Here is a 15134-nt window from a genome sequence, read left to right as displayed (position 1 = left end):
TATTAGAAAAAAACAAAGAAAATTGTGTCTTCATTTTTTTCTTCCTTTATTGTGAATTTGGGATATTGTGGAAGCTCTTCCCCACCAACTGAAAGAAACCCCAAACACTTTTTGCTTGGCCAAAGTTTTTGGTTGACCTCAAAATGGATTATTATCGCATATTAACTCAAACCTCTGATTAAGTCAACTCTCTAAAGTAACTAACTTTTGACTGACAGGTGGTAAAAAATGTTTATTTTTTGAGTGATGGAAAGAAGCTTCCATAACATTTAACTGAAGCAAAATGGGATAAAACAAAGAAACCATATATAAAAAGACAAACTGAAATTTACAAGGTGCAGTTTTTTTTCTACAATTGGTTTAACACAGTCATTTACAAAATAACACTGTACACATATTTACCTAAGATCTCATTTCCTCATTTTTAAAACTGTTTCAGTTTTCGTGATTCTGGAGCAAAAGAAGCAGAAGAAGAAATCGAAAGAAGCTAATTGTCAGAGTCCATGTCGCTCTCGCCCCCAATAGATCTGAACTCTTCGCTCTCTTCATCTTCGCTGAGCTGGACCTGAGAGAGCACAGCTGGGCCTCTCCTCCGTGCCTCGTCTTCTTCGTCTTCCTCCTCCTCGCTGATGCCGTATTCTTCTCCATTTCCCAAACTAGATGGCTGCATCTGACTCTGACTCTCCGTCTCCTCGTAGCTGCCGTAGCTGAGATGAAAACCAAGGAAAGAGATTTTAAAATAACATCAGGACATGGAATGATTCAGTGGTACAGATATGCATACGATAAAACTATTTAAATACTTCATGACAATGAAAATTAAGCTTTAAATGTCATTTTTTCCCTCATTAAAATCCTCATTTCCAGATGCACTTTTGTGATAAGGAGACTGCCATCATTTACATTCTTATGTTTTCACTGTGGTCAGTTGGTCTGCTGTACCTGACATTGCTGTCTTCCATGTGTGGCCCATCAGGCCCATCCCCTTCGTATGACATCATACTTTCGTCCTGCTCCATGCCCATGCGGGCCGTCTCCTGAGTTCTCCGTGGAGGCGCAGGTCGCACATCAACCTCTCTGTCCGAGTCACTGCCGCTCTCCGATAGTTGTATGGCTGGAGGGTGAGACGCATTTCATCAGGACATTTTACAAGAGAAAAAGACATTCTGTGTCCACCAGATTTTGCTATTTAGATTCTGAACATTGGAGAATAATTGTGAACCTACAAGAGAACGGGTTGTCACCCTCCTCTTCGCTGGCATCATCCTCTACGTCCGACATGAGCAGATCCTGATAGAGCACGCTAGCTTGAGCTGGGCGATTAGATCTTCCGTCGCCCTCCTCTTCCTCCTCCTCTTCCTCCTCGTCATCCTGGTCATGCACCCGCCTGCGAGGAGGTAGCAACAACTCCTCGTCATCGTCCTCGTACTCCTGATCTCCTTCTGCATCCTCTGCCTTCAGACACAGGTCACAAAAACATGAGGTAAATAAGAACGGAGGCAGTTTACATCTGTGTGTATGTGCTCAGTATCAGTAAATCTGTATTTCTTACAGGAGCAGGAGTCTTGGGTTTGCCATCGTCATCCTCATCAAAGCCTTCAATATCCACATCAGACTCTTCTTCCCCTGGTCTTCTGCTGTGCCGTCCCTGAGAGGTAGAATGAAAAGGGTCAGGAAACAAACTTGTCTAAAAGATGGCCTGTCACTGTTTACTGTGGTGTTTACTGTTGACATTTTCACATGTGATCTCTGGACAATGTCTGCAGAATCAGGTCAAAGTGCAGTATGAATTTGCCCCTTTGCCTCAATCAGACATCAATCAGACAGGTCTGCAGTACTTGAGTAAAAACAGCCACACAGACAGGTAACAAATCAAGGGTGAAAAAAAACTGTCACCTGTGTGGAAGGTGGTACAACAGAAATGCCTACTGAAGCGGGATGCTTTGAGGATAGATACAAGAGGGGTGGGCATGTGGCTGCAAGACTTATTTCTGTCTCTCCATACCTGCCCCCCTCTCTTCTCTGGACCACCCACTAGAGGTCCTTCAGAGAAAAGGCTGCTGGGCTCTCTGGGCAGACTCCCCGAAGCCCCGCTGTCAAACAAATCAGCAGGCTGGCCAACACCGCACAGAGACACGAACAAAGAGACACGGCAAAGAGGGCAGGAACGAAGGAGAAGAACAGGTTGGGAAAAAGAAGACACTACGGTAAAGAAACTAGATTGTACAAATGAAATGTGAAAGTCTGGAAAGGAGAGTTAGTGCAAAGAACAAGTGAAGGAGAAGCAATACAAGGAGTGGCAAGGAAGCTACTGCACGCACAAAAGTTTAGAGTACTTGGTTTGGCCTAAAGGAACTAGGCCCTGGATGCTGTCTTACCTGAGGTGTGTATGGCCCAGGCGTCATTGGCTCCAGACTCTCTAGGTCTGCTGCATCTAGAGCTGCCTCTTTAGCAGTAGAGATGTCTTTCTCCAATTGAGTCAAGTGCTCATCATACTGCAAACACAATAATTGGTGACTATTTCTAAAGCGGTTGTTTTTTTTCTTCTTGTTTAGATCTGTTAAAAATACATTACAAGCAACACAATTCTGTAATTACTCCAAATATTTCACAGTCTGATTTTACACACCCGGGTTTCACATTTCCACTCTGTGTCAATGCAACATTTTTAAAACTACGAGTCAAACTGCCTTTGATTTGCTCCTAACTTTGCTTTGAAACTGCTCAATCAAACTCAGCCTTATTTAACTTCAAAAGGGCAAAGTAAGGGTGTTTTCACACCTGCAGTGTTTAGCTAGTTTAAATTAAACTGGTTTGTTTTCCACTTTGGTGCAGTTTGGTTGTGCGGATGTGAACACAGTAATTGCACTCGGGTGTGGAGTTCCAAATGAACTCCAGAGAAGCTTGTTTGGCAACCTCAATCTGACCCAACTACAAGGTGCACGTTGCAAAAGTTGAGCTAAAAACCACTTCCTGTAGCCATGTATGCTTTGTATTCTGGGCTACTATAGATGTGCGAAAGTCTGTATGGCCTAGCAACTAGCTGCGAAATGACACAGCACCTGGATAAACGTGCTCCCAGCCCAGACACATTTGGCCATAAAGCAGACTGAAAATTGTCATGTGGTTTGTAGTGACACATTTTACTTTGCTTGGAGTTCATCTGAATTTTTCTCAGTGTGAACAGCTCCAGTATTAACAAACTACAGGTGTGAAAACACCCTAAGAATCCTCTACACACCTCTGCCAAAGTCTGCTTGCACACATTAACAATCTCGAGAGCTGTCTTGGTGTAAGGACTGTCTGAACCTGTCAAAGACACACAAGATAGTCAAGTTAGTCAAACTTCTTTTAAGATAAATTAAATGCTGAGGTAAAATGATCCATAAAAGCATTTACCATTATACTTGATGCTGTTGGTGTGGATGAGACTGACATCTGAAAGGAATGTCTCTCGGTTCTGATATTTATGTTTGGAGATGTTCTGTTGAAATTAAACACAGACACACAAACGGTGTTTCTTCATGCTGCTGCCAATATTAAATGACTCTAGGTAAGTCTGACATCCTGTTAGCCTCTCACCTTGCGGATATTCTCCAGATCCATGGGGTTCACAATAACTTTATAATAATCCGGCACAAACTTTTTGTTGACGGGATGGTGAAATGGCCACGACTACAAAGAGGGGAAGAGTGGAAGAACGAGCCTTAGATTATTATCCGATTCTATACTGATCACTGTTCTCAAACCGACTGAAGGAGGTGACTTACATCAGGAACCACCATCATTTTCTGGGTTACAATGTTGTCCAAGATGAAGGAGAAGGCCACCTGATCATCATCGTCTAGCAGAGGGTTGATGGCTTTCTCGAGCCTCACCAGCCTGTCCTCCTTCTGCAAACACACACAGATTTGACAGTTGATGAGGAAACTAATAAAAAAAAAAAAAAAAGGGGGGGGGGGGGGGGGGACCAAATCATGGTCATGGCAATGATGTTTACATCCACTCACCTCTTTCAGTTTAGCATCACACAGATCCAGCATGGACTGTGCAACTTGCGTTATTGGATGTTTTGCCCCTGGTGAGACAAAAACAGAAAGCCATCTCAACGAACTGATGAAGGTTTGAAATCTCACTGAAACCACGCTGAGTCTGTTAAGTGTGTTCCTGTAACTCTACCATTGTAGGTGGCACTGTTTTTGACAATAAGCTCCACTGCTTCACGGAACTCCTCCCTCGACGGGTACATCCGCTTGCGCACATTCTCCCTTAGTGTCTGCAGGTCCATGGGCCGCGTGATGATCTTATAGTAGTCCTTCACAACTTTGGCATTGACTGGCGTGTGGAACGGGTATGTCTACAATGAAGAGGTAGATGTAATAAAGGTGAAGCTGGATAGGAACAAAGAACAGAATTTTAAGGTAAAGTGAACGTGTTGTAGACGCCTCTTACATTGGGGTGATCCCGCATGTCATTGATGATGCTTTCTAGCACAGAGGACAAGGTCACCATGGGGTCTGTGCGCCTGCGGTGGATGGCCTTGTGTGGTTTCTGAAAAAAGAAAAAAAAGACTTAAATCATCTATTAAAGTGACCCTCACCTTCAATCCAGTGAAATTCAGATCATTTTACAATTGTATTCACTTATAACGCCCTTAAACAGTGATGTCAAACTCATTTTACATTGTTGGCCAATACAGACTACTTTGATCTTAAGTGGGCTGGACCAGGGAAATTTTACACACTATAAATGTGTAATATTACAGAAAGGTTTTTGTAGTTCATTACCCAGACTGTCCTGTAATTATAAAATAAAAAGACTTTGTTAATTCAAAGATAATGTATTGCTTTTCTGTGAACCCACTGTAAAAAAATAAAATATAATTAATAAATTATATAGCAGATGGTGAAAAAACAGGAATGTTCTGTCATTTAATTGTTTATCTATTACTTTGCTCTAGTATGAATGGGAATTGAGGGGGCTTCTTTATCAAAAGAGAGGCTCTAAAACTTATTAAATAATAGATAAAAGCTCAAAATCTATGCATCCTTCACATTTACCAGCGTCGTCCAGTTGGCCAGATTGAAGTCTTTGCCGGGCTAATTCTGGCCCCGAGCCTTATGTTTGACACCCCTGTCCTACAAAGAAGGCCTGCTGAGTCCTTGTAACAGCAGCCAGCCTCTCTGATCATCTGTTCAAGTGTTCCACACTCTTATTTTAAATCCAGTGGAAACCACTCTTTTCAACCTGTAGCTCCTAAACTTTACAACAGCATTTCCCCAAGACCCTTTCACACAGGAAATAGCATGCACACAGGTGGCATACACTGTGTTAACCGCTAGGTCAAGCAAATGACCCAAATTTCTGTTGCTCTGGCCGGTGCACCCTGCTTGACTTTCTATGCTCCCCAATTGGCGCACAAAATTTTAATTGAGTGGCACAAAACATAGAAAAGAATGAGTTTGCAGGGCACGCTGCTGTAAGCCTTTCGGGTCAGCTAATTAGTGGTAGCTGAAAACTCAGATCTATAGGTTAGCTTCTCCCTAGTCTTTCATACGTTATTTTGGGCTTGTGTTCACATATAACGTGTTTATGGATGTGTGTAATGTAGGAATAAATATATAAGACCTTTATTTGTAAAGTTTTTATCATCATCATCATCATAATGTTGTATGGCAACAATCTGTATAAGGATGCTTACATTGAGATAGTCACAATGGACTGCACTGCCTACACGTCTCTTCTTCTTTGCTGGTAGCTGTTGTTTGGGGAACTTGAGCACCAAAGACTTTCTGCGCACCTCATCAGCACTGTAGCAAATTAGACACAGATCCATTTATTGTAAATGTAGCAAATGAGTAAAACATAGTTTGCAAAACATGGGAAATTTAAATCTAATTTTTTATACCTTTCAATGAGCTGTTTGCCCAGCACAATCTTGGTGCCCTCCACCTTAATCAGTTCCTCATTGTCATTGTGGATGACTGTCTTTTCCAGCTCCTCCTCCTGCTCCTCTGTCATGGCGACTGGGTTGGAGGGTGGGGCATTGGTTTGATAGTAAAGTGGGCAGAACTTGTTTGTTCTCATGTGTCCAATGGCGCCACATGCACCGCACTTTAGCTAGGGAAAAGAGGAAAACATTAAGGAACACGAGGATAATCTAGCAGGGCTATATTATAAGTAGAAGAACTGTTCAAGGAAAACTGGCTGTAGGTTTTGAATTTTGTGCATTACCATGAAGCTTGTGAGGATACAGTGAAAGAAAGGCATATAGTACTGAATCGGCAAGCTTACTTTTACCTTGAGGTCTGGTCTCTCTTTGACCTTCTTGGTCTTCTTCTCTGGAGGCCCCTTGATCTTATCCTTCTCCTGGTTTCTCTTCAGCCTCCTCAGCTGCTCCTGAATACGCCGGCGCTCCTTCCGCATCTCTTCTCTGTGCTGCTCATCAAAGAGGGCAAACTTTCGTCTGCAAAAAGATTTAAAGAAGAAAAACGAGGACCTTTAACATTCACAGGTTTACAAAAAGAGGTCTGAGTTAAGTGACAGTCCATTTTTTTTCCTTCTTAGTAATTTAATCCATACCCATGAATTAGATTAATCCTCTGGTTACACCATACAACACCAACAAGAAAAGGTTTCTGCATATTTAACAGATGTATCAAAAATATTAAAACTAATTTGAATTTTAAACAAAGTCGTGAAAAAGTTGTGAGTCATAATCACTGGTATCACTGGTTTCTGTGCGTTAACCACAGCTCTATAAACATAGACTTTGCTGGGTCAAAATTACTTTATTTTAACTGTTACATAATAGCACCAATAAATACAGAACCAGTCCGATGGGATACCTCCAAGAACCAAATAATTATTTTTTAATTAAACTGACTTTAATTACAGTCACACTCACATGAATTCATCATCCTTGGTGGTTCTGATCCTGGTGTAGGCGTCGATGACTGCAGCTTTACGCACAGTTTCACAGCGCACATACTCTTTGCCGTCTTCATCTCTGAAGGTGCGATAGATCTTGAGTCGGCGTCCCGTGGCCGAGGAGTTCAGGCTGGTGACGGAGGATGTGTCATCATCTTTGTGGGAGCTGGTGGACAAGGAACTGGCTATAGAGTGAAGAGAAGTAAAGTTCACAGTTATATACTCAATTTTTTGTCCTTAACATTAAGACTGTGTTTAATATCACAAAAGGACACTTACATATACCTTTGCGCCGCTCTTTGCGCCCCTTGTCACGATCGCTCTCTTCACCCATCAGCATCCTCTGCAGCTCCTTCCTCTCCTGCTCTTCCCTCTCACGGGAAAGTTGGGTGCTGGTCTTCTTGTTCTGCAGCATGTTCTCAATGTTCTTACCCATCTCCTCAAAGTCACTATCCTCTGCTGAACTGCTGTCTGTGTCTGTTGAGAGCACCTCTGTAGACTCCAACACTCTGAGGTGGGGGTGCAATAAGATACAGAAGTTAAAGTGTGCAGAGGCAGGATCCTGAATAAAACACTCATAATGCTGTACTGGAAACTCACTTGTTCTGCAAGTCAAAGATCCTTTGGCACTCTTCCTTGTAACGCTCCTGGTGTTCAGCAACAGAAAAACGAGACCCTCTGGCAAACTTACTCATGGGTCCCTCGCCTGAGCGTGCCTGCTCTGTGGACATGGTCCTGACCACGTCAATAACTTCCCAACGTGACAGTTTCTTGATCTGACACACAGACAAAAACAGGATCACTTTAGAACCTTTAAAAATAATCTTAAAACTAAAGCCTTTTCTGTGTTTCTATTGGTTGTTCAGATCAAACCTAATCAGGAAAAAGTTTGACAATGCCTCGCATCTCTTTAAAGTGCTTGAACATCACCCTGGTCTCACCTCCTCCTCTGGCACACCAAACTTGCGCAGCAGCTGCTTGGCATTCTTCAGTGAGAGCCTCCTCAGATCAGCATCTGTCCCTGTGACTGTCTTCTTCACTGGTTGTGGCTCTTTGTCATCCTGCAAAATCACCAGAAACAAACTTGTCAGCATTACATGTCATATAAGTAACGCTGAGGCGGCAGAATTTGACTTCAGACACTCAGACCTTCTGTTGAGTGGGCTTGTTGGGCACTTTCACATAGGAGAAACCTTCTCCACACCCTGTAGGATCAGCCACACCTGTAACCTCTAACAGGCACTTTCCCTTCATGGCAGAAATGAAGGCTCTGGTTGTGTTCCAAGGAGCTGTCCGCACCTGCAGGGTGACACAGAGTCAGCATGGAGTCATCTCAAGTCTGTATTAGTTAACTTTATTGTGAGGAAGAGTTTCAGTTGATACCTCATCATCAATCTTCATTTGAAAGTCCTCTTCATTCTCTTCCTCTGGAGCAAAGAAGGATTTCTCACCATATCCGGCATCCTTAAGGGGTGAAAAAACTTGATGAAACAGACACTAAATAAATACAAATGAAGATACATGTAGGTAATAGCTGTTACCTTCAGCCTTTGCTCTGCTACCAGCATGCTGTAATAAGCGCAACACTGCTCCGGAGAAACCATGGCCCTGATCTCTTCTTCTGTTGGCAGTCTGAAATCAGGCTTCAGCACCCACCAGTTTGAGTCCATTCCTGCCATGAGGACAAGCACACAAATCATTTCATCACTCTGTCATTTCAAGGCGCACATACACACACGCGCACTGCTGACCCCATGCAACTTCAAAGTGCACAGAATCTTTTTATGCCCCAAATATTTCCCCGACTCAACACAAGTTAGTCTAATCCATGATGATCATCACTAAACAATCGACACAGTCAAACGTGTGAAGTCTACCTGTGCGTTTGAAGTCAGCACACAGTTTAAGTCGCTTCCTGATGCTGCTTTCTGAGTGTGAGGGGAAAGCTTTTTTTATATCCTCCATGCGGATTCTCCGCGGCCGGTCCTTACTCTTCCAGAACAAGCGATAAATGAACACCTGCAGAACACAGAAGTGATAGGTCAGCTATGTGCAGACAACAGCCGAGCTCTAAATAAAAAAGAAATATATAAATAAAAATACCTGAAGGAAGTCTCTGATGTGAGTATTGGCTCGTTTGGAGTTCGGCCCTGGAACTTCAAACAATGGGCACTCCTGACCAACTACAAAAATGTCCACAATCTCTCTAATGTAGTAGCCGTGTCGTGTTCGTATAACCAAGAAATCAGTCTCGGGCATCTTGTGAAGGTAGATTGGAGCACGGAAGAGGTTGTTCTCGAAAGCCTGAGGAAAAGGCACACCATCATACAGTTTGCCATGATCACAGAACAGAGATTTTATATATATGCACAGATCTGGTTATTTCGCTGATACGGTGCTGACCTGAAGAAGTTGTCCGGGATGCAGAGAACCCAGGAAAGGGGATGTGTGACAGTACACAGTCTCTCCATATTTACAATCGGGTGCTCCAGGATCTTTTCCAGGTTTCTGAAAAGCACAGTAACAGCGTCATAATATTGAGTGAGAAATAACAATTTGATGATCTGGTGAATTTCATCATGTTTTAAAAATCACTTTTCTCAGCAGAGCAGAACATAAGTGCAAAGTTAGTACAATACAAATCCAATGTCAAGCTCACTCTTTTGTAGTAGTTCTTGATTTTGGTTGCCATGCCAACTTGCATGATGAGAGGGGCGTATTCTTCGCTGTATTCAGCCAGAATCAGATCTCCGTCTTTGCCTGTCAAGTCCTGCGGGGTCCGCATGAAGAACATGTCTCCACCTCCTGCTGCCTGCCGCTCTTGTTCTCGCATCTATAAAAGATTATATATTCAGTACACATCAACACTAAAATGACAACATTTAAACACTACATATTTATCTCTACACTCACAGTGTAATAGTGCTTGAGGACATACCTTGGCCTTCTTCTTTATGTGTTTGAGCAGAGGCTGAGCAGGGTGTGGACCCGGCTGAGCCACAGTTCCAAATGAGTACTTCTTCAGAGTTGGACGATGGAACTGGCGAAGCTTCATGGGTCCCATGTGAGTGGGAAAGAAGGGCTGCCGCAGCTCCAGGGCTGGGATGGAGTGCTGTCAACAAGACAAAAAGTTTTCATATTACACAACACAATTTGTTTTAAGCTTTATATTCACTGTTATAAACTACCATTTACCTGAATGATGTTGCCACCAAAGGTTCCCCTCAGGCCTTGCTGTTTGGGGTAATAGAACTCATCATTGGACAGATTCCAGGGGTCTTTGACCTCAGGTTGGGACATGTTCTGTGTTGAGAGAAAGCATACATAGCACTCAAAGTGCTGCTATTCTATAATTCCAATTTTTTAAGTGTAAAAATGTTCCTGAGCATTTCCGTTTTACAGTCGTGCTTTTTTTATGTAGCCCTTTTTATTCCCTCTTAGATATTTTCACCTTTTTCTTCAAACAAACCACATCTCCGGTACAAATCAGCACCAAATTATCAAGATTGCCTTTCCCATACCTGCTGTGGCTCATCTTTTATCACGCCCGTTTTCCCCAGCAGGATGCGGCTCTTCTTGATTGCAGTTTCCTTCTTATTCTCTTTTGATGGCGAGTGGGAGGTAGTCTCCTCCTTTTCATCAGGAATTTCTTCAAGTGAGAGCAGCATAACACAGATTTAATAAAAAAAAAAAGCCTAAAACAAGTGAAAACATAACAGAAGAAGTGGCAGATAAAGATTTTTGACTATACCTAGAATTATATTCTCATCATTGGGATCCAGTGTAAGAACAGGTGGGTCAAGCATGTGATCCATCTCCTGGTCATCCCAGATAATGTTGTCTTCCCAGCGTCCGTATACCAACTCTTCATTATCAATAGGAAAAATGGAGAACCAAAGACAGTCTTCGTCCTGGGAGGCTGTAATGGGTCAAAAACAAACAATGAGAAATTATCTTGAAACAGGAAGGACTGAAATGTGACCAAAAGCGTAAACTGACCTTGATTATCGTGGCTGTTTTTGTCCCGCTTCGAACCAGAAATCGAAGCAGCTTTGGGCATGGGTGGAGGTGTAGGTGGGACCAGTTGAGAATTACTTCTTGTCAGACCTTTAAAATTAAACAGATATTAGAGCTTTTTTTAAACACACTCAATATTACACCAGACTCCTCCACCATCAATTATCAATGTTCGTACAACAATAGCACACCACAGTACTGTATTCTGCTAGCATTAAAAAAAAGACCCACAAAGATTTACTTCTGAATTTTTCCAGCTATCTTACCCTGCTGTGCGTTGTAAGCATTGGCATTACGGGTCATGCTAGAGGGTAGCCATCCTGCAAGACTGGCTCGCTGAGTCTTGGTACCCTTGTGTTTCACATCCTCCCCGTTCCAAATTATATCATCCTCCCATTGCAGCTGAGTCACCATGAGGAAGAGTTCATTTTCCAAAGCTTTTCTGTCTTTATCTTCATCATCATCATCATTACCATCGACAATGTCATTGTCCTCCTGCATCTGGACCTATGGATATATTTCACAACTTTAGCAGGATGATCAGTATCATTTACCTCCTTTTGCTAGAGATGTCTGTATCTGCATACCTCTTGAGAAGTCTCTGTAATTTCATTAGGCGTATCCTGCTTCTGAGGCTCACTGGATTGCATTTCCTTAAGCTTGAACCCATAGTTAAAATTGCTTCCATCCTCAGAGACCCCTAGCATGTCGTACCAGAGCTGGGCTGGACCATATCGCCATTCTGCTACTTTAGGCCGAGACTCTGTCTCCTTGTCCCCATCACCAGATGTTTGTGAAAACTTTGATTCTACTGGAGCCATCATGGTTATCTGGACAAAGCAGAATGAATGTAAAGTGCTGATTAACCTGACATACTGAGAAAAAACTGCTAAGAGCTGATATTACTCAAGCATGCAGCAAAGACTTACCTCATCATCAGAAAGGCACTGCTCTGGAGGAGGAGGAAGAGCGTACTCATAAACCCATCCAGATTTCTTCTCCTGGCTTTGTTCTGATGGTTCTCCTTCTGGAGGAGGTGTCCCAGGCTGATGGTCTCTATGTTTTCGCTTCTTTTTCCTGCGGGCGCTCCTCCAAACCGATGACACATTCTTTCCAGGGCCAAACAGGCGCAAGAACCGGAGCACCTGCCAGCACATTCAAGGAAATGGATTTAATAATCTCCTTCAATTTAAAATGTTGATAAAAATGAACCTTAAGTATGTGTAAATAAAGATGCTGTACCTTTCCAGGCCTAAACTCTGGGAAGAGCTCTGTGACACCTGGCAACGCTTTGGCAGCATCTTTCTGCATGATGCCAGCCAGAGGGAGTGTGAGAATGTCCGCAGAACCACCGGCCCCTGAACCCTGACAAGGACGGTCGGTTTCTGACTCAGAGTCTGAGGAGCTGCTGAAGTCAATCTTATCTGCTGTAGAGGATGGTGCGATGATGGAAGGCAGGATGATGCCATCCCCATCTTCCCCAACTGCTGCAGGTGACAGTAATAAATCAATTGAGCAGTAGAGGTCATCAAAGTTTGTGATGAAAATTATTTGATCAAAATAAACATGTATTGCAATTTAATATAATACATTCTGCGAGAAAGACTAATCCAAACCCAATTAAACTTTTACGAAGTAATCACAAGCAACTATGTACTTGCCATTTGTGCTCTGAGTGGAGGGTTCCTCTTTCTTAGATGTAGGAAGAGTTGGTGGTGGTGGAGGGGGCATGAGCTTAGAGTCAATATCCTCACAATCAGCATCATAGTCATCCTCATCGTCTAGGAATAAAGAGTTTGAAAATATTTTTTATTAACATAGTCATGAGGAAAAACACAGGACTATGCAGCCATGTGAAAAACTAAGTACATCCTTACTGTTTCCATAGGAATTAAAAGGGTAACTGGCTGATGACTTCAGTTGTGTGTTAACACAATGCCATAATCTACCCAGGAGGGGATGTCCCAGAAAACTCACCCCAAGGTCAGACTGTGCAACACAAATGTGGAGATATTTGGCCATAATGCACAGTTCCATGTTTGGCAAAACCAAACAAAACATATTAGCACAAACACCTCATCTTGCAGTCATTAAGTCAACCGTGATCTCCTCGGTACAGCAAAATATTCCAAAGTCAAATGTGAGGCCATCTGTGTGACAGATAAAGGCTGGCCCAATAATGGCTCATGCAACAGGACAATGATCCTAACAACAGCAGCAAATCTAAAACAGAACTGTTGCAAAAGAAAAGAATCAGGGTGTTGCGAAGTCCAGACCTAAATCTAATTGAAATTCTGGAGCATGTCTGCAAACCTAAATGAACTGAAGGAACGTGCTGACGAAGACTAAACCAAAATTCCTCAACAATGATGTGAGACACTGAAAGTCATACAGAAGATTATTATCTCAAGTTGCTGCTGCTAAAGGTGATTCCACAAGCCACTGAAACATGAGGCGTACTTAATTACAAACTTAATTAACAAACCTTTACCTGTGTAAGTGTTAGAAAAATCTAATATCCGGATTGTTTTTTCAAAGACTGCATCCACCTTAAGGATGTTAAAATGTCATAAACTCCTCAACTGACATAAAATGTTCAAAAGATTTGTTTTAACTGATCATCTACTGACAAAGTACAAACAATACCAGCCTCATTGTCTCCACATTAAAGCATTGTAAGAGCTGTAACATTGCTGATCACCTGTTTTCCTGCTGGGCTGCAGAGACCCCATGGCCTGACGGTACTTCTTTGTCTCATCCTCAGCAACTTCACTGATGTCAGAATAATCAACTGCATCCTCAGTGCTCTTCACCCAACCTGGAGAAGGTCAATTATTTTAAACTTTGCACAATACTGCTCCTAATTTGCTTCATATATGTGACCTCACCTTCCGCATCCACGCTGGTAGGGTCTCTGTTTTCTTCCTTATCATCATCCTCATTGGCAGTGATCTCTGTAATAAGTGAGCCCAGACCCAGAGTACCCAAACCAGCTAGATGCTTTTTGGACTCCTGATATAAGGAAATAAGACAGAAACAAAACATTTCAATGAACAGTAAAAGCAGACAGCTGTTGAAGAAAATTTAAGTTTGCCAGCTTAAACGTGCTACTAAATGTTTCTGCAGACAAACGTATCACAAACACCTACGTTATCCAAAACACTGTCATCTTCTAGCTGGCCATCTTCGTTGATGTTTCCAAAAAGGAAGCCAGTTATAGAAAAAGGGCGATCCTGATCATCGTCACTGTCCGAGTCCGACATCCTACAAGGACAACATTTAGAGTTTAAGCATTTGGACCTCCTAATTTAATTTCCTCGGTCTTCATAAACTGATTTCCGTAATTCTTTGCATTTTACTGCCAAGACGTACTATATTTATTTCAGTGTCCCTACTATTGCTTATTAGTAGCAAAAAAAAATCGCAAGATTAGAGAGTAACATCATTCAATCTGTTTTTTTGTCATTTATTTTTAAAACAAATGAGAAATGAGCTGTGACCTGAACCCTGTTAACTTTAGGTTAGCTGCGCTACAATCAAAACAAAGTTAACCTAAATATTAGTTAGCTAGCCTGAACTTATGACTGTAAAACGTGAATAAAATAAAACTCCAGTCAACTGCCACTTACCTTTCGTTGAGTTCTTTTTAGATTTTGTACGCTTTTGATTTAGCCAGCTCGATTTATCTTCTGAATGCTAATAGATGAGGCTAAGTAAGTTAGCTCATATTAGCTAGACAAAACAACTTGTAATACGGTGACTAAAATCCGTACACTTAAACATATTTTACCCTGGCCCTAGACTAACTTTACGAAGTCAAACAATAAACACTTTAACTCATTAAACGCAGTATATACATATTCGGGTAAGGGTTGTTTTTATTTGCATTACTGTAAAGCACTGCAGCGATCTGCAGACTGGACTAGCCAAACTGCGGAAAGTCCCAGTGACCCGGATGAATAAATGTGACGCATTCAGGTACTCCCTAAAACCTAGGAATTAGTGGAGTTCGCTACAAAAGGTACACTATTTTTCACTAGTAATTCGCAAACGTCTGTCATTTTCTTTGCGCTTGAGTATTAAGTTACAATAAATTTAATGATATTGAATTTTTGCCCGTACTCATTCCATAAAAATAAAACGAATCAGTCTCGACTATACTTCATACTCTATTCACTACAGTTTTA

At 42.1% G+C, this 15134-nt stretch overlaps 1 protein-coding gene across 7 annotated transcripts; it reads right to left on the bottom strand.

The window, feature by feature from the left end:
* Positions 1–22: 22 nt before the first annotated feature.
* On the bottom strand, positions 23–14888 carry taf1 (TAF1 RNA polymerase II, TATA box binding protein (TBP)-associated factor). Of its 7 annotated transcripts, none has more exons than XM_085288684.1 (41): positions 14577–14888; positions 14097–14211; positions 13836–13959; positions 13649–13765; positions 12609–12728; positions 12190–12434; positions 11877–12092; positions 11535–11777; positions 11214–11454; positions 10930–11037; positions 10682–10849; positions 10452–10579; positions 10126–10233; positions 9869–10042; positions 9590–9763; positions 9334–9438; positions 9034–9234; positions 8808–8949; positions 8472–8602; positions 8314–8394; positions 8080–8229; positions 7872–7991; positions 7531–7706; positions 7210–7439; positions 6908–7115; positions 6295–6466; positions 5909–6120; positions 5702–5810; positions 4453–4551; positions 4180–4357; positions 4011–4078; positions 3771–3893; positions 3583–3675; positions 3400–3484; positions 3242–3309; positions 2379–2495; positions 2006–2113; positions 1553–1648; positions 1227–1455; positions 943–1114; positions 23–707 (listed from the first exon to the last, which is right to left on the bottom strand). In XM_085288684.1, the coding sequence occupies exons 2-41, from the start codon at positions 14208–14210 to the stop codon at positions 488–490; spliced, it is 5973 nt and encodes a 1990-aa protein (XP_085144810.1). In that variant the 5' UTR covers position 14211; positions 14577–14888; the 3' UTR covers positions 23–487. The 7 variants fall into 7 exon arrangements, with proteins under 7 accessions (XP_085144810.1, XP_085144812.1, XP_085144813.1 ...); XM_085288686.1 differs by having other exon boundaries at positions 6301–6466; XM_085288687.1 differs by having other exon boundaries at positions 7216–7439.
* Between the last annotated feature and the right edge of the window lie 246 nt (positions 14889–15134).

The sequence above is a fragment of the Mchenga conophoros genome, linkage group LG10 (genome assembly GCF_057382185.1).
Source record: "Mchenga conophoros isolate Kocher_MC1m ecotype Shallow Benthic linkage group LG10, M_conophoros_male_GT1.1, whole genome shotgun sequence".
NCBI lineage: Eukaryota > Metazoa > Chordata > Actinopteri > Cichliformes > Cichlidae > Mchenga > Mchenga conophoros.
The sequence above is the reverse complement of the archived record's forward strand: the minus strand, read 5'-3'. Positions and strand labels throughout refer to the sequence as shown.